This window comes from Centruroides vittatus, unplaced genomic scaffold, assembly GCF_030686945.1.
Source record: "Centruroides vittatus isolate TY-2023 unplaced genomic scaffold, ASM3068694v2 contig_1079, whole genome shotgun sequence".
Lineage (NCBI taxonomy): Eukaryota > Metazoa > Arthropoda > Arachnida > Scorpiones > Buthidae > Centruroides > Centruroides vittatus.
In genome coordinates this window covers 340,685-368,546 of record NW_027120694.1, presented here as the reverse complement: position 1 = coordinate 368,546, position 27,862 = coordinate 340,685, and the positions used below count along the sequence as shown (strand labels likewise).

The 27,862-nt window shown below is 26.3% G+C and overlaps 1 protein-coding gene across 1 annotated transcript in view; it reads left to right on the top strand.

Moving 5' to 3' along the window:
• LOC136974426 (TGF-beta receptor type-1-like) overlaps positions 1-27,862 on the top strand; it is a 60,633-nt gene that overhangs the window by 2,140 nt on the left and 30,631 nt on the right. Inside the window, exon 2 of the mRNA XM_067269306.1 lies at positions 6,167-6,229. Coding sequence (XP_067125407.1) covers positions 6,167-6,229 — 63 coding nt within the window. The remainder of the gene's footprint in view (positions 1-6,166; positions 6,230-27,862) is intronic.

The window sequence follows — 27,862 nt, the reverse complement described above, 5'->3', positions numbered from 1 at the left end:
ACACGATTTGTTGATTTGATAAGCTAATATTATTTAGATTTCTCGCATGTATTCTACTAGAATTTCGCCAATTTTTGGTATTGGTTCGAATTAAATTATAAAATGGGTAATTTTAAAACAAAAATCATTTCGATAATAGAATAAAAAATGACTTTTTAAGTAAAATATATATATATGTTAAAATTTCGCTTTCATTAGTTTTAAAAGATTGGTAATAATCAAGAGATTATGATTTGAAAAATTTAAAAATTAAATTGAATTATGAATTAATATATTACAAAGAAAGATTTAAAAGTTATCATTTAATCTTCTCTATACTTTATATGCAAAATGTAATTTTATTTTTATATAACTTAAGTTTTACCTTATTAATATGTAACATTCTTAGTCTTTACTATAATTATATGTGAATTTATTCAAATAATATATTAAAGTATAAGAAAAGCTAATTAATGACTAAAATAAAGTTTTAAAAATAGACTTTATATTCTGATTAGTTTTATATTTCCTTTTAAAAAAGTAATTATAGTACGCCAGAATCTTAAGATAAAAATTAATTTGATAATTTTAAACGGATATAAGATTTCTGTTTATAATTATACATTAGTATGAAAAAGAGATCTTATCAAAAATGAAACTAAATTAATAATTTTTATTAGTTAATTTTCATAAAATGTTATTAAACAATAAACATTTTATTAAATAGAGTTTAAAAATTACAATGTCATTAGCGTCGCGATAAAAAAAAAAAATGTTAAGACAAAGTAGTGGAGTAGTTTTGTTATTTTAAAATTTTAATAATAAAATATGATTTAATATTTATAAAATTAATCTTATCAAAATCCTCTATTTAATATCCTTTATTATGTATGCGTAATTTTTTTTTTATCGTCGAATATTTTTAAAGAAAACTTAAACGCATAATATTTTAATTATGAAGAACATTCTGTTCAATATTTCAAAATAATTACTACTCAATATAATCATGTATACATTATTAATAAACAGGTTATTGCAATTTTAATATTGATATTGTAATTCTCTATTTTATTACATGCAAATATATATAAATTTTTAAGATGATAATTTTTGTATTTTATCTCTTTTATTTCATTTATAAATTACATTTTAAAATTAGTCAATATGGATGAAATTAAAAATGATACTTTTCTGCTGTTATATTTTTCTTTTTTTTTTTACGTATATTTGAAAGCTAATATAAAATTATCTTGACATTGAAGTTTGTTTTCTGTATTTGAAATTTAATATCTACACGAATTTGATTTTTATAACTTAACTATTATTAAATTGTAATAGTTTATATAACATTTATTTTAATTATTAAGCACCGGAATGAAATAAGTTGGAACGAAAAATATAAAGATAAATACCGGCTCCTTACTTATATTTTAATTATGGCGTTATGAAGAGTGAATAAAGCCTAAAATTGATTTTAATTGTTTACATTACAAATACTTGAAATTTTTTTTTGTATTTTTCACATATATATATATATATATATATATTTATTTGATTAGTGGGAGATCATAAACGAGGACAGGTTATAAATACTGTTTACATTGCTGTATCGATCACTTTTGTTTGTAAATCGAAATGTCTGAAAAATTTATCGGAAAACATTATTTTTTTGTAAAGAATTTTGGAAGCAACAATTAGTTTCTAAAAACAAAAAAAAATTGAAGATTGTGAAGGTTATCTGTTTTTTTAATCAGCACTTCAGACATTTTTAATCTTTTAAGATTTTGTAAAAAGAATGATAAATGTAAAATAAATATCTTAGAAAAAGATAAGATCATGACTATAGATCTTACTAAATATATATATAGATATCTAGTTTGAAACATAATTTAGGAACACCTGCGGCATTTTTACGTAATTTTTTTCATTTAGAAAATTTTTATATATTTAAAAAAGTCGTTAACTTCCATAAATTTAATTAATATGCAGATGATAATAGATATGAAACGAAGAATATTAAACGTTAACATTCTCTAGTAATTTTGCAGCAGAAAACATTATTAGATGTAAATATTATTAGAAAAATTTGAAATTACATTACAGTTTGTCTCTTGTTTTCAATCAAATAGTTGAGATACTTCATTAAATTTCAAAAATAATAATAATAAGCTATTAAAAATGTTATCATCCATTGTTATCTAATCATTTCATCTAGCTCTTCCAAATACATATTGAGAGTGATTCACTTCAGTAAGCAATAATACAAGTGGATCATACATTTCTAATCTCTAAAACTATATAAAAAGACATTCCTTTGACTAATATGTCTGAAAAATATCATATGATACTATTTGCAGATGAGTGTTTTTTATGATATCGATTGATATTTAATAATCTGACAATGTTTTGCCAATTTCTTATTGTATTGAGTTTTTGTTACAACCATCAATATAAAATGTAATGAATAAAAATCTGATTAACGTACATTATCATCGTAACTGTCATCTAGAAAAAAAAATTGTTGACCTTATTTCTAATATCCTGTTTTTATATGAATATAATTTAAATTTTTAAAGCCTAATTAAGTCAAAGCATAATGAAGAGAATGTGTAAATTAATTGCAAACTTATTAAGTTTTATTATTTAAATAATCATTTGTAAAAGGTTATATTTAATGTTACATAAAAGGTTATTTATATATATTTTATTTTAAAGATTTTTTTATGTTATCGAAATGCTATTTCAGTAGAGAATCTATTTATTATTATTTTTTTGGTAAGGTAGAAAACAGTACTTTTATAAAATTTGTCTTTGTTAAAGTTGTCAAGCGTTCAATGATGCTTTTTATTTGTTGAAAACTAGCCATGTAGATTATTGTATACAATAATTGAAAACATGACAGACTAAACTGAAAAGCTTGTTCATAATACAATTAATTAATTTTAACATATTTATCTAAAAGCATTAATAAATTTATTTACGTATTTTACCTGGTATAATAATTCATGTTTTATATAATAATATATTTTGTAACTTTAAACAAACACATAGTCAGTTGCTACATGCATATGAATATTGCTAAATAATTTATGGTAATATATTTATAATTGGATACATAGAACTCCATCCTTTACATTTATCCTCATCTGGACTCTGGTTGAGAGATGGGACTTGGTCAAATCCGTGATTTTATGTTCAAGAAAGACCCTTAGTGCATGCAGGAAAGAATGAATAAAAAAAAATAATTAAATTTATATATTCTAATTTTATAATGTTAAAGCTCAAATATTTTTGTGATGCTATTTTAAATAATATATATATCAATAACAATGTATCATTCGAGGTTTATAAACTTCTGAAAAAAAGTGGCCACTTCAGTTGCACGCTGTTTTTCAAGGTTTAGATATATTTTCTAATCTGTAAAATAGATTCAGGTAATCTATTTTACAGATTGTGAAATAAATCGAAATTATAAAATGAAGACGATAAAGTAGAAGAGCATTTTTTAAGCCACGAAGTAAACAAACAGGCTCAGCAGGTAGACGCGATTTATGAAATTCTAGTGGCTGCTAAAAATTTGTATTCCATGCAGGCAATAATAGAATTGTAGTATATAATATAATGAAATTGTATTTTCTATGATTTTAAAGAAAATTTTACAATAATAGTTTTAAATGGAGAGCAAACTTTTCTGTTATGGTAGCATCAATTGGCAGAAACAGTGAAGAAATGGTTGCATATTTAGAAGAAACATTATGGATTGAGAATGACTGTTTAAATTTTTCTTATGTTGAGAAATGATAGAATTAAACATTTGTAAACCAAGATACATTAAGATTTTATATTGTTTTTATATTAGTGTTTTCAAGTTATTTCCTCCTTTGGAATTCTTTAAAATCCACATTAATTTACGATATATTGAAGAAACTAGTAAAATTCATACTTTGTAATTCTACTTTTGTTTTTCTAAATTCCATTTGTATACAGTTTATCTATGAATTTTCTTTTAATTCTAATTGTTTAAAGCTTCTTCAAATACTTGAATTATAATAAAAAAATTTATAATTTTAAACTAATTTGTGTTTCAAATTATACAGAAAATACATAAATTTTTCTGTATTTATACTACTACATTGTAGAATGATAAATTCATATTTTATAAAAGAAAATAAGATAGTTTTCAATGCTATATTAGCAATAATTTATTCATGCAGAAAAATTTGCTGAATGATTCAGAGAATTCGGAAAAATATATATAAAATTTATTTAAAAAAAAAAAAAACTTGTTTGAATTTTACATCACATGCATTTTAAAGTTATTGGTATAAAAATTTAAATGATGAATCTTCAAACATTTAATCATAATATAATGTGTTTAAAATGAACTAGATTTAAATTATTAAGTTGCATACATAATATTCACTTTAAAAATGTGTTTAAAATTGGTAAAATATGTTAAATAGAAATAACAGCTTATGAAATCCAGCAAATACTTTTATGGACGTTTTAGACTAAGAATTAATGGGCCTTCATCAATTAGATCCAAGCCAAATTAACAGAATTGAATGTATAAAAACATTTGATAATAAACGTAAATATAATGGTAACAATAAGAAATAACATAATAAACAAAATTTGTTTAAAAAAAAAAACCTCCGTTTTATCAATTAATGTTGGTAAAATATTAATGTTATTTACTATTATCGTTACTGCCATTTCGAATATTTGGTGATTTTAAAATCATTCCGAATTTTATTATAAATCGCTATTATTTCTTAATCTAATACTAATGTTCGGTTAACGATGACAATTATATTACAAGCAATGTTTATTAAAATTAAATTTTGTAAACATATGTTTACAGGAAAGCATTTATATTTTGTTAAAATAGTACAATGTAACTACGCTCCCAAGAGAAACAATTTATTGTGATTAGTTACATAATATAACATCGCAGTACAGTTTACTTAAAGATTAATACATAAATGCTAGTAATTTATAACTTGTAATTGTATGCTATAATAATTTTAAATACATTGGTTTAATGGAACGAGCTCATTCTCAGTTTGACCATTTTAATAAGTCAGAAATATATATTTTATAAACCTTTATGTACTTTATGTATGTACAGAGCAATATTAAATGTAATAGAGGCTGTTTTATTGTGTAATTTTAATTTATTAAAATTCTTAGATATGATAATATAGAATTTTTGTGGACATGAAATATTTAAGAAAGATAAGAATTAGAAATTTTCTAATTAACTTATTCTTTTAAATTTAATGATTTATAGTGTTTTAAAATATCATTGTTTCTTTTCTATTTTTAGAACGTAGTAATTAATTTTGCTGTATAATTTATCAATGGATTAAAAATACGCGTAAGGAAATCTTAACAATATAAAATAAACCTTAAATATATGATTTATATAAGAAACACAGTTGACAGATGTTTAATGGGTTGTATTGTTCGTAATTTAACGCACGGAACAAAAAATCTGCGTGGAAACTACTTTACGTATTCTGTTCATTATATCGTAGTAATATATAAGAAATACTTCTTGCTTTTGATTGTAAATAACTAAATAAAATATATACGTACAAAATAACTATAAAATGAAATGAAAATGTAAGTAATAAGACTTAAAACTGCAGAAAAGTTAGAAGTGGTGACATATAAATAAAATATTGTCAATTTAATATATAATTAAAACTTTCAAATATTGTCTTTGATTTTTCTAAATGGTTAATTAATAATTCTATTTCAACAAATGATTTTATTCTTTATTTATTTATTTTTTCTTGAACGTTAATATCATTCATTTTTGTGTAATTTAAAAATACTCTGAAAATAATTAATATATTTACTTTACATTTAATTTGATCATCAAATAATAATTTATCAGATATTTATAAAATGAAGTTTTTTAAAACTTTATAGCAGTGTTTTTACTATTTTTTTTTTTTATTATGAATCAGTCAAAATTAGATTAATATGTTTACTCATATAATTGGAAAATTTAAAATTTTATTATTTAATTTAATTTAAATGATTGATTTGTTTTTAAAAACAACCGTTTGTTTTTTTTTATTGTGTTAAATTTATATTAGTTAATAATAAATAAAATAGATTAGTAAAAATTTATTTTAGAAACTAAAATGTAATGTAGTTTATTTTCTGTTTATAGGTAAACCTACTTCAGAAGCAAATATGACCAGATCACCGAATATTACCAAAATTCAAAACAGATGTAAGTATTCATATTGTTTTTCTATGAGTAATTGATAAGTTACAACTATTCACGAAATTGGACGAATAAACGCAAACAAAAACACCACAATAAGCCTTAAATATATCGCCAGCACGCATTCCAAAATAGAACATCGAACTGCAGAGATCTGAAGTAGTTCCGACATTAACTCGAAAATGTTTGTATGAGTTTAAATAATATTAAAGCTCTGTGCCGATGATACATTAAGGTTTATTGTCTGTTTTTTCTTTTTGTTAGTAATTGATAAATATATTTCATGTAGCCTTGGCACTATATTGGCACCAACATTAAAATGCTTACTTTAGGAAGTTGAATGTTTAACTGAATAATAATAAATGTTTTTGTCCTGATCCCAGACGGTTTCAATTTACGGTAGTGATGATATTTACGTTCATTTTAAGCTGTAGTTGTCCTGGATTGGGATGAAAATGTTTATTATTCAGTTAAAAATTTGGTTTTCTGAAGTAACCATTTCAGTATTGGTAAAAAATATATGTAATTTAAATAAGAATTTTTGAGGAAGTATCTATAAATTAATGATTATGCTTAATTTGAAGAACTTATATAATTATATTAAATTTAAGTTATGTTTTTATTAGAACTTTTATTTAGATTTTAATACTGTATCTTTAGTTTTTTAGTAATAAGAAAATTGCAAAGCTTTCGAAGTTTGTTTGTTTGTTTATAATTATTTTTCATTCCATTAGTTGGTTTAATTACAAATTAAATATTGACATAAAGTTTAAGTTTGACAATTTTCTTTTCTTAATAAAAGAAAATTTTGCTAATGTAATTATTTTAAATTATATATTGACGATTCTTAGTTTAGTTTGTATTGTTTTATATATTTAGTGCTATTTATAATTTATTTTATTATGTTGTAAAGTTTCAGCTAGCAAGTATTTCATTTAAATGAAATTATTATAATTAAAAGTTATGAGGGTGTAGAGTATGAAATATAAATTATTTAATAAAGAATTAATGATTTAAAACAATAGTTATAGCAACTGTTAATTTTGTATGACAATGTTAACTGATGTAATTAAAGTTTTAAGAACTACAAATCAATTATTATTGCTTGTAACGTTATAATTATCTAAAATCTACATGTAATAATTTTGAAGTTAATGAATGAATGCTGTTAAATTTTATATGTAAAGACTGAAATATGATTATTATTATGATTTTTAATATTCGGATTCAAAATGAGAAATCTAATTCATATATATTTGTTTAAAAATTGTCTTTTATCTTATGACAATGTAGAAAAATTACATAAAAATTTATAAGTTCATAAAATGAAATTTTCATAATCAATATATTTAAATATTACATTTATAAAGTAATATGTTAATGAATACAAAGAGGTAGAAAGTATGCATTAGTCAACATTATCTTCATTCAAGCTAAACAAATAAATAAGTATATATAGTGTATTATATATATATATATACTAATTTATTTGTTGAATATATATATATATATATATATACTGTATATTCATTCTAACCTACTACAAAGATACAGTAAAACTAATAAAAGATTTTTATTAAAACAGATCAAATAATGAATTATTAAGTACTTAAGAATTAAATTTTTGAATTAGAAAGGCATTCAGTAATTTATTTATTTAATATTTTTATATTACCAAAAAATCACTGAATGCATTTCTAATTCAAAAATTCATTTCTGAAATATTTAATAATTCATTATTTGATCTGTTTTAATAAAGATGTTTTATTAGTTTTATCGTATCTTTGCAATAGAGTAGATTGTAAAATGAAAAAATAAATAAATTGTAAGAATTAGAAGTGTTTGATAAATTTAGAATTTAAATTTTATTTAAATAAATTTGTACAAAAGCTATTCTATAGATATATTTTATTAAATTCTTATAAAGATTCGGTAAAAAAGCTTATCACTTATTCATGCAAAACATTTTCACGTCCTTTTGATCCCTATTTGTGTGTGTGTGTGTAAATGTAGAAGGCTTTTCTTTGTTCCTTTTTTAAAGATATATTATTTCCATTGTGTCCTTTGTTTGCTTTTTTTATTTTTAATTACTGTATAATTTTAGTTTTCATATACTAAAGATGATCTGATGGATCAGCTATCATTTTGATGTGAATGAAACTAAAACACCTACATAAGGATTTTAAAATTAAATCATTTTTTATGTTTTAATTCTAATATTGAAAATATTGATAGCATTTGATTTTGTATGTCATTTCTTTGCAATATTTCTTTTGCATATTAATTAAAACAGAAAAATTCTTTGTTTTTCATTCAGGTAAAAGATGGTTTTAATTTTTGCATTTACTACAGTTCTTACATTTATCATAAGTAATAAGTCAAGCACTTCCTCAAGACTGTATTTTAAATTCATAATTTTAAAATTTCTCAATTCCAACTTACAAATGATTGACTTTTTTAATTAATCGTGATTTTTACTTGATGTTGAGAAGATATTTTTTTTATCCGAAGATGAATTTGAATGTATAATTTTTAAAGAAAGTTAATTTTCAAATAAAAATGTTTGTATAATATACTTATTTCCTCAAGGAAATGAAAATGTACTAGGAATTTTATGATTAAACTTGTAACAATTAGAACATAGATTACTATGTATTTTTTTTTATTCATAAATATTTATATTAATTTCACTATTTGTAATACATAGATTTAAAAATGCAAAATAACTTTGAAAATACGAGATTATAAATAAAATATTTAAGGATTATTTCTGCGTAAAAATATAAAGAAAAGTATCATTTTAATTACTCTACTTAAAATAATTTCGATAAGAAATGTTTTTTAAAGTGTCTGAGATGGATGAATAGAAATTTTATAGTGCTAGGAGAATAATTTACTGACATAGATTGATAAAATAAACATAAAACATTTCAAACTGCATAACAGTCAGAAATTTGACAATTTTCCAGTTGTAAACAGTCAAAATAAATAATTATATAATAGTATAAAATAATAAAAACTGTATAATAGACTATATAATATTATTTAATAGACTAGTTCGTTGAACTGAGTAAACTTTTTCTTAAAAGTTTTATAACGTAATCCTGTATATTAAATTTATCATGGAAAGGGATCACTACTAGACTCAGTTGCTAAACTCGATATAGTGAGGCACTAATAAGTTAGATTAAAACTGTGATTAAAGTTTAAAACGGATTTGGATGTATTATATTTCACTTTAATTTGCTATGAGAAAAGAAACTGATCTACCATTAAAAAAAAATTAAAAAAAAAATAAAATAAAATTTATAAATGAGAGAGAAACCATGGGGAAATCTTTTTAAAAGAAAATAAAAAAATTATTCCTGATTTATTCTTTATTATCTAGTCTAAGTGGGAGTGGTGGTAGACAACAAAAAATCTATAATACAGAACTACATGTTATATGAGTTGTACTTTGAAACAGATTGTACAGACTAAAATAAAAATCTATAAAACTTTTTATTTATTCATTTTCTATCCTCTGTGGTAATCATTATTTCATAGTTTTAAAATAAAATCTAAAGCCAAACAACTAACCATGTTATTAAAATAAAAGCATAGTTATTACATTTTTCAAAAATTAGAAAAGAAAGAAATCTTTATTGTGAGGAAACTAAATTATACTTGTTTGTCCTTATTTTGTTGGAGTCAGAAATCAACTTATAACATGTTACCAAGTATTTTTACACTGCTAAATCCATCTTCAGAGGAACTTACTACTAAAAAACACAAATTCAAGTTATTAGAACACAAATTAAAATTTTTTTTAAATTGTTTGTTTGTAACTCCAATAAAGTGAGTTTCTTGGAAGATTTGAAAAAGTTGGAATGTTTCTTGAATTTTTCTATCTGCAAGTTTTTCACTTTAGATTCACTAACTTATTTTTTTGAGAAACTTTATGGGTACTTTTCAGGTATATATTGTATTGTATATATCCTTTTTTATAGCTTGTGCCTTCCTTTTTATACTTAAGGGCACTGCTGCTTATAGGGATAAATGTGTAAAGAATAATGAGCAAATATCTATTGTGACATCGTCACAATGCTGGGCTGCAATTTTCAATCATATTTTTATTTTATTTAATTTAAAATATATATTCTCTACTTCAAATTAGTAGTGTCTTGCTCCTGTGCATCATACTTTTCCTTTAACAATAGAGTTGTGCCGGTCATTTATCTAACACTCTCCAGGAGAAAATGTTTGAATTGGAATAATGTGAATTCTTATGCAAACATACATAGTTAATTGGGCCTCCTATGGGCCCAATTAACTATGTATGTTTAATTAACCTCGGGTAGCCCTAAGATTTCCATATCTGGTCTCGTCTTTCATCTATCTAACTCTGTTCTCGAGATTAAGGAAAGGCAGATGGACGGACAAACAGTGAGAATTTATAGGTCTACAATTTTTCAAATTGCAGGCCAATTAGTAAAATTTCTTATTTTTTTTTTTAAGATCTAAATGCATTTCCCAAGCAAAATAGCTAACTCCTTACATTAGGAAAGGTCCATTTTGAATGCTTTCTTTCCTTAAACATCACTGTCACATTTTATTATATCAGGAGATGATTGAGTTATATGCTATTTGGTATGTAATGGTATAAAGAATATTATTTATAAATAATTATTTAAATATATTATATTATACAATTATAATGTATTATAAATGAAATTAATTTTCTTTTAATTTAAGGTTGCAGCAACTGAAATTCTTACTTTAATTACTGTCATGATTATCAAGAACATGACTATAAAAATATTCTAATAATCTAAGTTATTAAGTAGCAAGACATTGATAGAGAATAATGGCTATTAAATAATGTAATGTATATATACTCTATGTATATTTTTAAAGATAATTACATAGATGTAAAACTTAATGAAACATATAGTGAAGATTACATTTTCTTATTTATTTAACTAATATTTTGATTTGTATACCATATTTTATGACATATAATATGCACTGCCATTTTAATGCAGAATGTTTAGGAAAAAAGTGTTTAGAGTTTTTAGCAGTCCTGTGCTTTTGGTACTTGACCCTAAATTTTTTTTTAATGTATTCTGGTTAAAAAAAAAGTAAGAATGCACATTTTTATTTATCAGAGGAAAAATGAGTTTAAAAGAGGTCATTTACAGTTAAAATATTCAATACGAATACATGCAAAAGCTGCTTAGCTATAGCAAATAATAATAATATATTTAATTAAATAATAATGTTTTTGAGAGTTTGGCTAGGTAGAGATTTCCATAGACTACCTATGAAAATTCATTAATCTATGGTAGATCACAACTTCACATATAAGATGCAGGGTGATTTTATGAAAGTTGCTGTAAAATATGGTTATCAATAATTTCATAAATAAGTTGTAAAGAGTAGTTTTAGCTTTCTTTAAATTGATTTTAAGAAAGCAGAAATTTTCAATAGTCTCTGAAATAAAATGAGAAGTTTTTAGTGTGATTCTGCTTTTTGAGGTTTATTATTCTATCAAATTAGAAAAGATCTGCCAGAAGAATTTCAGAATAAGAAACAAAGGTCTGTCATAGTATATCATTCTTATGATAAACCAACCAGTAAAAGAATTTGATTACTGTATATGCCACCTTCAATCAAAAATAGCAATAGTTTTATTGATATTTGATGTTATTTTTTCCGTTTTGAACAAACAAGTATAGAAATCTATTGTTTTAGTAAAAGTATCCACATCTCGGAAATATAAAACATTTTTTATGAAAAATATAACTAGTAATATTATTAATTACAATTTTTTATTTAATTTTTTCTTATACTTTCATTTATAATTTGCTACATTTGTTACACAAATTAATAATTTTTAATCTACACAGAAAAATTTGAATTGTAAAAATATGCATAGATAAAAACATTTTTATGTAATTATCTTCATTTACATATTCATGCTCTATACATTAATGTCAAAAATATAAGTATCATTCATCATATATTGAATGTTAATCATTCATGATATAAAGGACTGATAACTAGTAAAATCTATTTGCTTAGTCTGTTTTTTTAATCGGCTAATTTTGTTACAGATGGATCATTTACAAATATAATTCTAATAATATTCAAATATGATAAGTTAATGCAAAAGAAAAAGAAATAATCAATGGGATGATTTTCACATCAAATACTGATATATAATAATATAATAAAGTGGAGAAAACACTGAGATTGGCGTTATATGTACATTTTCTTATCGCAAGCACTTTCGATGAACCTATAGTCGTCGCCATCAGGCGAATATGGAAATTTACTAAAAACTTCAACGGAAATAATCCAATGAAGAACAGAACGCTCAAAATTTAAATTAAAACTTTTGTCAAAACCGTTAAGAACATGTAACAAGTACTCAAATGTGTTCGAAATTGAACGAGCAGTAAGCTCCATGATATGCGAAGCAGCGCATGCGTGGATCCAGGCTTGCACTGTACATATACTGGAGGATGCTAATAGTTGCTTAATCATTTGTACAGTGTGACCCATATGCTGGGCAGGTCGAGGGTAGGCGTTTTGCATGTATCCAAGGTGGTAGTAAGAAGAGATTCCCATATAAAAACGAGTTTCTGATTTTTACAACTCTTGAGCATAATTGATTGGGATCATAACCCTGCTCAAGTACCTTTTTTTGTAAGTTCTGTGATGTGCCTGCCTCTCACAACATCCTCTTTGTGCTTTGCAAGGTGGCTGGCAAGCATTCTAGTAGTGGCCCCAATATACCTTGTGTTTACTCCCGTTGCAAGATTCTCTGGTGGAACAGCATAGACCCCTGACTTCTCAATTGTAGAAAACTTGTTCCTATCATTGCAAATGAGCTTGCGTAGGTTTGGAAGTGGGGATAGTGGTAGGACAAGGTTACGCTGCTTAAAAATATGGCAAATGCGTATAGAAAGGGGTCCAAGGTATGGCAACGATGTTTGGACCACAGAAAATTCCCTCTTACTGCATAGCGTAGTGCTTGGAAATAGTGATTTTTTTACTATATTGATTTGGCAAGCATTACAGCCTCGAAGGTGGGCACTGAAGGATATAAAGATAAGATATTACATCTAGTTTGTAGAAAGTGTAGGTGTCTGGCTGTAGGGCACCAATGCTTGAAGCGATGGCGGATTTAGTAATTACAGATGAGGGAGTAACATATGGAGAGTCCAGAACTATTGCACGAAGGAATTTAGCAAGTGCTTTTTCTAAAAAGTAAGTAGGATGAGACCTTTTGTTTACAAGTGGATGTAACGGCCAGTTTTCCTTATGCGTTTTTGGTTCAAAGAACAACCTGGGACATGCAATGTTGGAGGGGGATCAAGGGACCCAGGTAGGGTTGAGGAAACACCTGGTAGGGCTATGATTCTTGTCTTCAGTAAGATTATTGGTGTAGGGTCCTCACTCATCACTGAGGAATGTGATTGCGCAAGCACTTTTGACTATAGGTTCATTGAAAGTGCTTGTGATAAGAAAACGTACATACAACGCCGATCTCAGTGAAAAAGAAATAGTTTTATAGAATGCAAAAAGTGAATTTTAAAAATTAAAAAACGTTCGATTGTAACAGAAAGTTGTTCAGATTATTGCATTTGGCCTTGAATTTTTGTAATTGAAGTCTGAAGTTGTGAGATAAAAAATATCCTATAATAACTGAATTTATTTTATAAAATTTCAGGTTTATGTTGTAATTTAAGATGAATATGAAAAATTCCATTATTAAATATAATTTGTTTTATAATGTAATGAATACATGCTTAGAATTTAAAAAAAAAATATTTTCAATAATTAAAATTAACTTTACTGTGTTTAAATATCTCTTAATTTAAAATGTAATTATTAAAGAAAGAGTATAAATTTTGAACGTTTTTAATAAAATATTCACAGAAGCTGGAAATGAGATAACTAATAATTTACCCAGTGCTTCAAACTTCTTCCAGCAATTATTTTCTTAAAAAAAATAAATAAAACACTTTTGGCCTCTTCAGGTATATGTGCAGAAAAAGAATTTGAAAGATGACAATTACATACAATGTGTGTGTATGTATTTGTATGTATATATATATATATATATCTGAAAATAAATCTATTTTCTTACAATTAGTTTAGAAATGTAGAAAATATTTTGTAAATTTATTTTTAAGTTAAATGGTAATTATCTTATATTTTTGCATATAATACACAGTTTTTCTGTCTTTAAAAAGTAACTTGATTTGAGAATTTTTTTTGTAAGTTATATGTTAGGAGAGGTTTTGTGCTAGGTTAATTACAATTACGAACTTTCACCTATGGCTGTTTCATAGGCTTGTGGTATATGGTCAGGTAGATTATGCAAAGGTTTTATTTTCATTCTAGAAATTTTGTGTATTATATGTCATTGTAGATTATAAGCTCAAAAATATGGTGGTTATTTTTCTAAATTTACATAATGTAAAATAAATTATTCTGCTTTAGAGTAGTAATAATAAGCTTAATATAATGCTTATGATAACAGTCTTACTTCCAAATGTATTTGGTAAGATTGTTTTTTCAATTAGAAAATTAATCATCATCATGCATTTAATTCAAGAACAAACAGTTTGATTAAAAATGTTCAAAAATTACCATTTAAGAAAAAAAAATTTTTTAATTTGACAAATTAATTCTGTAATGATTAACTTTCAACAAACTTTTCCTTGGTGGAAACAACATTTTTTATCCTCTGGTTTGAAGAACTTCTATTGGAAATTTTTATTCTGATAGATTTAGAAACATAATGTTAATATTACTTAATATTATTCATACAAAAAAATAATATTAAAATATTAAATTAGCATTACTGTGCATGCTTTGTATGGCAATGACTGTGAAAAGCTTTTTATACACTGGTAACAACAGTAACTGATTGAGAAAGGAATGTGTTGTTTAAAAAAATGTATTATGTTCTTAGATCTGAACTTGTTATAATATGGTTCATAATGAAATTTTTGTTATTTGCCTGAAACAGATTGAGGAATAACTTTTTAATTAGATAAAATATTCAATATAGTTAAGCATAGTTTAATATTAGATTATTTTGCTTGGCTTATTTTTATCATATGCTAAATCTGAAGTTTTATATCATAGCGTGTTAAAAACATTTTTTTAATGAGTTAACAAATACTTGCATGTATGAAAACATCTGGCAGAACATCCTGTTTACACAAACTATATTATTTTCATATTATAGAAAATTTTATATAAAGTTATATAATTTATTCTTTCTGTACTAAGAGTATAGTAAGAACATTTATTAACATTTAATTTCACATCAGCTCTTAAATTGTATTGTTAAATTTATGAATAAGTCTTATAGCCTTTTTTAGATTCTAAAACAAAGACAGACTAGCTGCTGCAGTTAACTTCATAAAGTAAACAATACATCTTTAACAGTGGGCAGCAGTTTTTGACCTGGTAATGGGCCATGTTCAGGTGTAAAAGACATAAAAGTGTCCCTAAACTGCTATTAAATGTGTATTGTTTGTTTTACTGATTCAAAAATGATTGATAAATAATAAAATTTGCTATTACGTTTAAGCTGTTTGCTGAATTATTAATTCTAACATCCTGTTTTCTAAATGATTCTTTTTGTTTGACGTGAATGAAACTCTTTTAATCTGTTTGTTTTTAGATTTATCTATGTTTAGTGCATTTAGTTTTTGAGAAAAATATTTCTGAAAAAAATTATTCTTGAAGTGACAGTTGAAAAGTTTAAATATAATTATAACAAACAGTTAAATGATACATAACTTAATAATATGTTAGGTGTTATAATGTAGTTAATGTCATTTTGTAATAACATAAACTATAAATTATTGTAATAATAATAATAATATACAATTTGTAATAGATGAAATTATAAGTTATCATAAAGTGCTAATTTTTTAAATGGACAATAAATAAATTTTCCTTTTACTAAAAATTTCCCTATACGATTTACATGCAGTTCTTATTTTAATTCAGTTTTTTACAATTTATAAGTTAATATGCTTATTTTTGTGAAGTTAATATTTATCTTTTACTACAATATTGATAGAAATGAATAAAAATAAATATAGAAAGGTTCTGTATTTAAAATAACTTGTTGGAGTTAGAGCATAAAGAAAATCAGTAATGTTCAGTGCTAACATATAATACTTGCTAAAAAACTAATTAGAAATTAAGAAAATGTAATTTTCTTATAAGATATATTCTGTTTTATGAATATCAATAAATCCATCATCATAAATGCATTATTTTATAAAATATGCTGAAACATGAAAATGTAGTAGCTATTTGCTTATATTGAAGAATTTTCAGCATACGTTCAAATTTATGGATCATAAATTTTGTTTAGTATTCTGCATAATTGCTTAGAAAAATTCAATAATTGATTAGTAGTATCTTAATTGTTGCCATGCTTCTTTTCTGCCATCAGGAAAATTAAATTAACTATATACAAAAGCTGAAGAAATTTCGTCCAAAGCTATTTTTATTTATAGTTTTCAAAATGATTTAAATTCAGTCTTACAGTAAGATTTTATGTTATGTAGCAGGACTGTCTCAACAGGAGCCGTATATCACCTATTAGAAACACGAGAGCCGCACTCTGTTGAAACTGTATTTTTTTCTAATGGATACATATTCCTGTATATTTAATTATAATAATTAAATTTATGAAAGCCACAGTAAGGGGTGAAGTTTGTCCACCATTGTTTTATAGTTCTGAAAATGCAGGTGAAAATTTTCATTGTTTTGATTGTTTTGATTGTTTTGATTTCTGCCAAATAGACTTTGTTCTTAAGTCAGTTATTGAATATTAAAATATTATTATATAATATACAGAAATTACAATCTTCATATCTATGTAAATTTCATTTAATTATCTGATGAAAATGATATATTATTAAAAAATAGAAATTGTTTTAATCAATTGCTACCAATTAATATACATTAAAAACTGTATGATAATTATTGTTTTATTCGGATATATATGACGTAATATACACTTACTCAGTGAATAAATCAAAAAATTAGCATACCCACTTCAAGCTTGAAGTAACTTGATTAAAAATTTAAAGTACAGGAGTCATTATGTTATAAGGCAAATACTTCATCAAATTAAGTTTAACTTCTTCAGGGTCAGTACATTTGAAATATTCTAGAACACAAACCAGTTGGAAACGTACAGAGGAGGAAAAATACGCTTATCAATTATAAATTAAATAAAACTTAAATATAAAATGGTGGCATATGTAATGTTATATATAAGTTTATAGGTTAAATATTTTGTAATAAACAACGGAAAAAAAATGATTAAAAATTTGTTTAAATAGAAAAAAATGTACAGTAAAACCTGTATAAAACGGACTCGCTCGGTACCGAATATATTTTCCGTTATGAACAGGTTTTTTTTAACACAGGAAATCCACCGTTTCGAAGAATTTTTTCCGTTTAGGCAAGTTTCCGTTTTATTAAGGTTTCGTTTCGAACAGGTTTTTTACCGTACGTGTAAGATACGCATTGATAAACGTTTATAAATTTTGAAGTAGTTAAAATGAAATAAAATAAAAAACTAATTGCCAATTAATCAGAGTACACATCGTAAAACACTTTCGTTCCGAAGGCGTTAATCTTAGCGAAATGCCTTGATTGAAATTATATGCAGCTCAGTTTAATATGAAAATTTTATAAGATTTAATAATTCATGAAGAACACATATATATTTTATTTTATTTTCTTTGAATTGGTATGCAGCTTTTCGTACATGAAGAGAATAAAGATACTGTATATGGAATTCTGTAACGTAGAAAAGATTGGACTAGACAGAAAAAGATCAATTAAAATAATTCAATATTCAGTTTTTCATTCTGTATTCAATTTCGACCATTTCCCCCCCCCTTTCTAGAATGAAATGACTGATCAATTCACTGAAATTAGAAATACAGTAATTGATATTCATTAAAAGATTTATGACATTATAATGGAATACAAAATTGATCTCTTTCTTGGCTTTTGAAATTTTTAAATACAGTAAGACCTGTTCAAAACGGAAACCTGCCTAACCGGAAAACATACCGGATACCGTGGGTGTCAGGTTTACACAGGTTTTACTGTAGTTCAATAAAACCACAATCAGTTGCTCTTATATGTAAAGTCGACGTCTTGGACAGTTTTGAGATAATATATAAGCTTATATCCGCTTGACCACGCATTTCTTTTTATTATTATTATATAATTTGATCTTTTTATAGTTAGTTTGGTATCATTTAACTTTCAAATTGCTGTTATGTATTCCAAACATATCCAATTTTAATTGTAAAATTTTCAAACTATAAGGTTTGAATCAACTAAACGGAATAAAAAAAAAAATTAAAGATGAAAAATGCCAAGTGGTCGAGTTACACTACATAGTGTTAGCAGACAGAACAAATAACGACACGGTTTCAAAATTACTAAACGTTAGGTTACTAAAGTGTTACAGTATTGTCTGATTAGAATCAACGACATTGGATGTAATAAATTATTCGACAAAGGTACCGTCCGTAAATTACGTAACGCTATTTTTATACTTTTCAACTACAATCCCATGGCCGGTAACGGTCCGTAACGCTGTCGAACAATACTCACAAAATTACGCAAGGCGAATCATCCATAAATCCTCTTAATTGTACTGAAGAATAATATGCAATGCTGATTATTGTTATATTAATTACATGTATAATGTACAAAGAAGCGACGTAAACAGTACGGTTTGCTATGCAACATTTTTTCTTGTTTTTTTTTTTAGTTAAACAACTGAAATTAGACACATAACCAAACATATATTTGATAATTTGGGGAAAACTACTGGCAGGTTTTCCCTACATATTTAGCAAACAACACCAGTCGATTTAACGACAGCATTGCATAATGTTTTTGTAAACACACTACCCGCATCTCCTCGTAACACATCGTAACGATTACTTGCGCATTTGCTCACCTATATCTACGTTACGTAATTTATGGACAAACCCAAATCGTTCGAAAATCATAACAGAATATGAATATCACAGGCACGAAACAGTAGTTAATCATCTTGATTATTCAGATAAAAAATATTCCTCATTCTTGACTACAAGATTTACAGTATTGTCATTTCCGCGAGAATTCGAATTTGAATTCACAGTTCAGATTCTCCGGAATCTTGTGATTTGAACCATCCATAATTTAAAAAACAATTACCCAGATTCCTGTCGTTCCTCATCCCTGCAACTCCTAGCTCATGTGTTTCTCGCATATAACGAATAAAATTGAGGCCGGCTATTTAAACTCATAATGTGCTTGTGCTTCTCACGAACAAATCTAAACCTCTTCGTACTAATATATCGGAATATTACACAAAATTGAATTATTTTCCGTTTTAATCTTTTTGGTGAATTTTAACAGATTAATCTGTTAAGTGAAATTAGTATTTCTTGGCTGGATGTGTGTACACCAGTGGCTAAGCGATTCCGTTCCCTGAACACTGGGAGGTTCGGCCGCGGGTTCGCGCCTCGCCGGACGTGGAGTTTACCGGATTTTCTCCACGTCTGTAACGCCTGAAGGGGTCAGTTACTCTTAAAAAGACCTCCCGGAAGGCATCCCCTAGGCAGATCGCCCTAGCGTTGCGTTACCGTAATTTAATAAAAACAAAAAAAAAGACAGAATGTGTGTAAAAAAAAGAGTCTGTTTTAGCAGGAAGACTAAAGCCGTTTAAGGAAAAAATTTGCAATTTAATCCTAAACTGCCACATTCGTGACTTCCTTCCAGAAAAAGTTGCATGCCAATTTGACGAGTGTGTTTAATGATGCGAAAGAATAACTCTTATAATCAATTTTTATTTATTTATTTAATTTACAGGAAAGTTTTCTATTTTAAAGATGGGTGCATTTACTTTTACGAATTACCTCGATAATATTCCGAAACAAAAGTCGGTTAAATCAAATTGAAATAGTATATTCAGTTTTTTTTAAAATGTATCTAGATTTATCTACTCGTTAAATTTCAATTAGTTACATTTTATTACATTTGCCGTTTTATGTTTATGTGATCGCTGATGAGAAACAATCGTAAAATTACTGGAGAAAACAGAACATTTACTTAGAAATAGAAAGTTATTTTTTATGTTGAGCAAGTCGTAAGTCATGCTTCATTTATTTTTACAACTTTCAGTTGTTTTTAAAATGTTACGAGTATATTTTTGATTAAAAAATCGGAGCTGATCACACAGAAAAATGTCTCTTAAATTAGCACCGACGTAGCGATCGTGATTGATATCTATAGAGATATACATCCGATATTTTAGAATTAATTAATACTAAATATACCAAAATGTAATTCATGAAAAATTCAAAGATCTATTCAAATATTATGCAAATGTTATGACGAATGCTTTTCGGCAACAATAAAATGGCAAATTTCTTTTACTTTCTTGGCTATTGTAACATAACACGTGGAAAGTATTGTAATTGTGTCAAATTAAACTCCCGGGTTTTTGCAAGGGTTCATTTTTAGACTCCTTGAACCCAAAAAATCAAAAAAGGAGGAAATTTCCATGATGTGTGTGTGGCGTCTATTTAATTTAAGCCCGCCAGTGGCCGAACACTGGTAGTTGGTTGTGAATTTGCGTCTGTCCAACGGACTGGCCACATGGAGTTTTCTAGGTTTTCTTCACGTTTATAACGGCTAAATGAGAGCCAGTTTCCTATTGAAAATCCTCTTGGCAGGCACCCCCTCTGAAGATCGCCCATGTGTCGCGTTGTGGTAAAAGATCAAACCAATCTTACTTCATTTAATATTTCGTAATGGGGGTTAAGATTTAGAAACGATATTTGGCGCGATAACTTGGATATAAAGAATATTGATGCTGTTAAATTTTTGGATACGAAACTCGAGAGCATTGTGGGATTGGACTTAATCCCACTTGATGAAAATTTTACTCATTCGCACAATATCAAAATCTGTCCTCAAAGTTAATATAAAAGTTATTTTTGATAACGTCGCGTAACATGGCGCCTCACACAATTTTAACTAAGCTGGTGTCATAGTGATTTTTAAACTTGTTTGTTTTTTAAGTGCGATTTTGATCATAATCCAAAAAAATGACACCTTTCCAAAATTTCTCCAATTTCAATGTCATTTTGCGATTTTAATACAGTAGACTCCGCTTATTGTAATCATGGCTATTGTCATTTGTTTAATGCTGTCTGAATTAGCAAGTTTGAAATGTATAAGCTAAAATACACTTGTAAAGCCACATCGCTTATTGTTATCATTGGGAGCATTTCTGGTAGAGGCCTTAATACAGTTGGATAAGCAAGCAGATGACGTAGCTCGTTTCGTTTGAAACGGATTATGTCATTGGTTTGTTATCCAGCTGCGTTAAAGCTGCTGTATTAGACAATGCGCCCATTATCTTCTGTAAATACCTATTTTTAATTTCTTCATGTTATCAGTCTCTGATAGCATTCTCTCGTTATCAGTATATCATTATTAGTTCTAGCCAATGTTATAAATGTTAATTACAATAAATTACAATACACAATAAGCGATTACAATAAACTCATTTGTATATTGAACCTTACTGCATGTTTGAGCTATTAGACGACGTAATGGATGTTGATAGGACCGGATTGTCCACTAGTCACATGAAGCACATGACTAGATCCATCTCGGGCGTCCAAAATTGAAGAAAAATATTTATACAATTGCAACGGTGGCCGGATGGCCGAGCGGTCAAGGTGGTAGCCTACAGCTCTGCGGGACCCGGGATCGAGTCTGGACGGGTCAAAAAAATTCCCAGGAATTTTTCGGAGGGTGATCCTACCGGATATGTCGGCCCCAGTCTCTCACCACCCGGCCGCCCCGTTGTGGGTCTAGCCGAAGTCATAATGGACTTGCTATAAGAGGCCCTCTTAGTGCCCACAGGGTAGAAAGAGTTAAAGCAATTTTACCGTTGCAATTATTTTTTTAATCATAATTTATAATTAATTCTATAGCTATACTTAGACGTTTTTAGTTTATGATAAAATTATGTAGAGGGATCTTCAATCTGTGCCTAGGAACCTCTGTTTGGTTTAGTTGTTTACAGCAACGCGACAAGTGGACGATCTGCCAAGGGGGAGGACTTTGTGTGGGAAAGTAGCTTTTATTTAGGTCTTACCAATGTGAAGAATACCCTTTGGTGGCCAGTTTAGGTGTTACTAACCTGGAAAGAAACGAACCTAGAAAATTTCACGTGGCCAGCCCATTGGCAAGGCGCGAACCCATGACCATATATATTTGTTCAGTGGTTTTGTCCATTCGGTACTAGTAACCCCTAGGTGCCACGGGCCAATTAATTAAGGTGACCAATCGTCCTCCTTTACGGAGGACAGTCCTTTTGTAAGTTCTGTCCTCCCTTGAAAAGTGTTCCTCTTACATGTCCTCCTTTTTGATATTTGAAGACTAATCTGTAAATCTCCATATTTGATTGATGCCGAGCCGATTCGGCTCGGCATCAATCAAATATGGAGATTTACAGATCCGTTACAGATTTACAGATCCGTTGCATGTAATGTGATGTGATGTATTGTATTTGACATGAAGGCTCGGTACAGTGCAACAAAACGCGATTATGAAACGCATGTGCTCTGCACGTGAGACCTTGAGAGAGTGCGCTGCATGCAAGTAGCTTTATTTACTTCTTACCGAAACAACACGGCACATACGCATGCAGTAGAGATTATTATAGTGTATTATTGTTGCAATGAATAAAATGTTTCTTTTATTTACAATATTTTTTCAAATTTTATTTACAAAATTAATAGAAAACATGTTCTCCTTTTTCATTGTAAAAATGTTGGTCACCTTACAATTAATCCATCACTGGATGTTGAAACGAATCAGAAATGTTTTGATTTCATGTTTGAAGTTTATTTTTATTTTCTTAGCAAAAAAAAAAAAACAACAACAAATTTGAATTTTTGCACAATGTTTTTGAAATTCAAGAAGGCCAAAGTAATGGAAATTTTCTTTCTGAATTATTTTTATCGAGTGAAATCACATCCGTGAAAATGTTTTTCTTTCCAAATTTAAATACCAAAATAAGAAATTTAATTCGTTAATAGCCTACTTGTTAAATATTTTAAGAAGACTGAAAATTGATCTCGAAAAACTGTGGAAACATGGTTTGTTAACGATCTCACAAATCACGATAATTTCAAAAGGTATTGCATTTTTCAAATTTAACGTACGGTAATTGGAAAACGAATTAGACAATATGATTTTAATGTTATCATTTGTTTGCATTAATTAAATTTATTTTTAAAGCTTTATACGAAACGTAAATATGAAGTTTTGCACCTTGTTGAAAAGCCATTTCAATAAGTGTCACTTTTTCAAAGAAATTGGAAAGATTTTTTTTTATGATAAAAAAAAAATAAATGATGATAATTTTAAAAGTTAACTCGTATTTGTTTATCGAGATTAGCGCAGTTCACAATAAGGAAGAAAGTTTCCTCGCATTCCAAACTAGGAAATAAAAGTCCAAATCCGATTGTCTCAAAGGTCAGAGGCCAAGCACCAGAATTGTTTGTCATAAAACGTTACGTTTATCTTTGATTACTTCATAAACATTAATAGAGACTAGGAATGTTTATAGGTGAAATTTGTGCGCGGTGATGATCGTACATTATATATGTATATATATATATATATATATATATAAATCACCCAGCACGTTAGGAAATCAATAAGTGATGAGTTATTTAAAAACATCGAAAATAGATTTTTTTGAGAGCTTTACACAAGGTTTATGCAAGCTCTTGAGGTGAAAAACTTCCCATATCTTGAAAAAATTAAAATTCTAAAATTATTTTCTAACCTTTTCTTTTTTTTAATTTATAGAACTATTTGACGTTTCAGTGAGAAACTATTTATAAATTGGAAAGTAGTAAAAGTAGTACGAGGATAATTTTATTTTTCTATCATACAAGGTCTAACGATTACAGTAAATTAATAGAAAACATGGCAATGGGCATTTTCTATTCAGGACACTGAGTGAAATAATGTAGAAAGAACCAGTTTTTCTTTATATTATGTATTAGTATGAATAGAACTATGGCAAATGTTTGTCTAATTTGTGTTATAAAAATCCATTAAGTATAATTAATTTTGACATTAAGTTTCTCTGTAAAAAAAAGTTATGTTCTGTAGATTTGCTTATAACAAATTAACGTAGAAAAAGAAATAAACCATTCACTTATTTTATTTATATATAAGAAATTTGTGGTGTTTCAGGGGTGATTTTAAGAAATGAAGGTTTGTTTGATTAATTCTAACTTTTTATATTTAGATATTTTATAAATAATAGGTTTATTTTACAGATTGTTTCCATATTTATTCTGAAAATGATTGAAGGTAGAATTAGATTGTCATACTTAATATTGTCCGACATACTTCATTACAGAACTATCAGTTCTGAATTAAAATAAGTGTTTTGCAATGATTGTAGTATATATTTAGATAAAATATATTCTTAGTAATTAAAAAATATGCCAAGATCATGTTTCTATGATTATTACATGCACATTATTTCAAAGTAGTTTTTAGAAATGAGTTTTTTACACTGTGTATTTTTTTTAAAGGTAAAATAATATAAATATGATAGAATTTTTTACAAAAGATTTATTAGTCTTCAGTATACATACAGCCCAGCAGGGGTGGACCTATATAGGGACTAATAGGGCTTAAGCCCTGGGCCCCCAAGTGTGAAGAGCCCACAAAAATTGAATTGTCATAAATATTATCATAAATTTTTAATACGTTTTCATTAACAATGAGCACTTATTGCATAGTAAAAAATAGTTAATAGGTTAGGTTTGGTAAAAATGGGGCTCTATTGGACTTCAATAAGTCCCAGGCCTCAAAAAACCTAGATCCACCCCTGCAGCCAAGCTATAGAAATAGAAATAAAGTTTTTTTTCTTATTTCTATTTCTATGAATGAAAAGAAAATGATATAGCCAAATGCTGTATTTTTTAATTTTTTTTAAAGAGCAAATTAAACATAATGCAGTGAAGAGTTAAAAATCAGAATTTGGCTGCCGAAAAATGGATACCTTTTCAACGGTAACTTCATCATTGACGTTCTTTTGTCCTTGTATTGTTGATGTTCTAACATTCATTCAGAATTTAGAATTTTTTAATTTTGAAACTATGATTAGTGTACATTTGTTTAAATATAGTGATTTTGTAAATTATATCTTGAAGTTTTGTAAGTATTCTTACATTCCTTGTGAAATAATGGCTCAAACTTAAAACACCTAACTTGAACTACAGTGTATTTGGAGTTACAATACTTCAAATATACATGTAAATTACACTTTCTTAAACCTGTTACTGTTGCATACCATTCCTGAGCTAGTTGAGGAAGAACTATGAGATAGTTCAAAAATGTTTGTCACCCGCTGTATATCTTATATGCGTTACGCACCAGTAGCAGGTTTAAGAAAGTGTAGATTTTACTCCCATGCTGAAGTTGGAGTCAGTTCTGTATTTTACGTGTAAATTAGCATTTTAAAATCCAGATGGGGTTCAGCGCCAATCTGTCCGAATTTTCAAAGCTTCACTACACGACTGCAGAATGTTTATGAGAGATGGAATTTGAAAACTTTAATCAAACTCGGTTTACAGCTTTCATTACTGAATTAATTAACATCGTTTTAAGTTAATTTTTTAAATGTTAATAGCAGTGTTTTTAATTGAATTTCAATCCTGTCGAGTTTTGTGTTAGGTAAATATTAAAAATATCAGCAAATATAAATAATAGAGACTTCTTGGCTTAATAGTTGTAAAATGATAAACTACAGTAATTAATAAAAATATAATTAGCAATTTATATTTAACAATTATTTTTAACTCAATTTTTCAGTATTAAATATAATGACTTTTAGAATTTTTAATGATGATAAGAAATTTATTGATTCATTCATTTTTGCATAATTAACATTTTCCAAGAGAGATTTTTGTGTCAATCAAGCTGAATATTAATTTTAAAAAAGTAATAAAATTATATGATATTTACATATTTATTTTTACTGCAGAAATATATATATATATATATATATATATATATAAATTATATAACAGAATAAGAAAATTAAAATTCAAAAATATACAATACATTTGAAAAGTTTATTTCTGAATATTTAATTTGTTTTGAAGTTTCAGTCATGTATGACATGAATAATTTTATGTATAAAATTAATGCATTTTCGTTATTTATTAAAAGAAGAATAAATAAAAAAGATAACAATGAAACTGGATGAAATTCAATCTAAAAACACTTTATCTTTACTTGTTTGTTCAATTTGTTTTCATTTTTCCAACAGTTGCTTACAGAAGGCAGCTTGATTGCATTTAATTCCTTTTATTCGGGCGACTGGTGGTTTTTTAATCTTTTCCCGAAGACACACACAACTTATCATGATTAAAATCATTTGATATTTTGCTGTTTCGACAAATATCTTAAAGTGATAAAAGAAAAACCTTATTATAGTCAATGGAGCATATTTTTTTTTTCCCCTTATTTTTTTCTTTTATTTATTACTAAATGAGATTTTCTCTTCAAAAACATGCAGTCTTATAGAGCTGTTTGCCATTATTAAATTCATAAAGGGAAGAGGATTTACAAAAATTCTTCTAAAATTATCAATAAACTGATGATTTTATAAATAGACTAATTAATACTCGTTTTGAATAAGCAAAGTTTTAATAAACAAATAGAAATATATGCATTTGGTTTAATTAGGTAATTTGAATATACTTATTACTGTAATTAAACAAATGATAACGAATATTTATATAATGAAATCCTACAATTAAAATAGCTTTTGAAATTAATTTGCATATATTTTCAATACGTTACTAAATATGTAAGATACGGTTGACAAAACCAATCAGTTTTGAATAGTTGCCAGTAACAACGTCAAAATATTTCAGTGTTAAATTTAGCAAAGGCAATGTCAATTTTGAATTAAAAGGAAGCACTTTCTAGAACAGTATATACTGTACTAATTTAATGATAGGAACTAAATTCGTTCTAAATAATTAATTTATGTTTTGTTAAAATATTTATATATTATGCTACACTTTTCTTTTCATAATATAATACTGTTCTGTTAAGTTATATTTAAATGCATAATATTTTGTGTACACATAGTATTTAAAATATATATATTTATTGAATATTTTATTCATATTTACTCAAAAATATTTTAATTTAAATATTTTTTAACATTTGGAAAACATTTAGTAATAACCTTGTACTTGTTCCTTATTACAGTTAAAAAAAATTGTATTAATAATTGCAAAAGAAATTAAATTTATTCAACTATAACTTCAAATAATTAGGAAAAAAAAAATTTAAAGTATTTTCCTATTAAAAATTGATTGATTTTTATTTATAAATTTAGATCATTTCGGATTATTTAGTTTAATTAAAAAGATTTTTTATTTATAAGAGAAGTTTAGAGAAACTTAGTTATCTCATATAAGTATCTATTTTTTTTTCTGTAAATGTCATTTTTTAATAACTAGATTC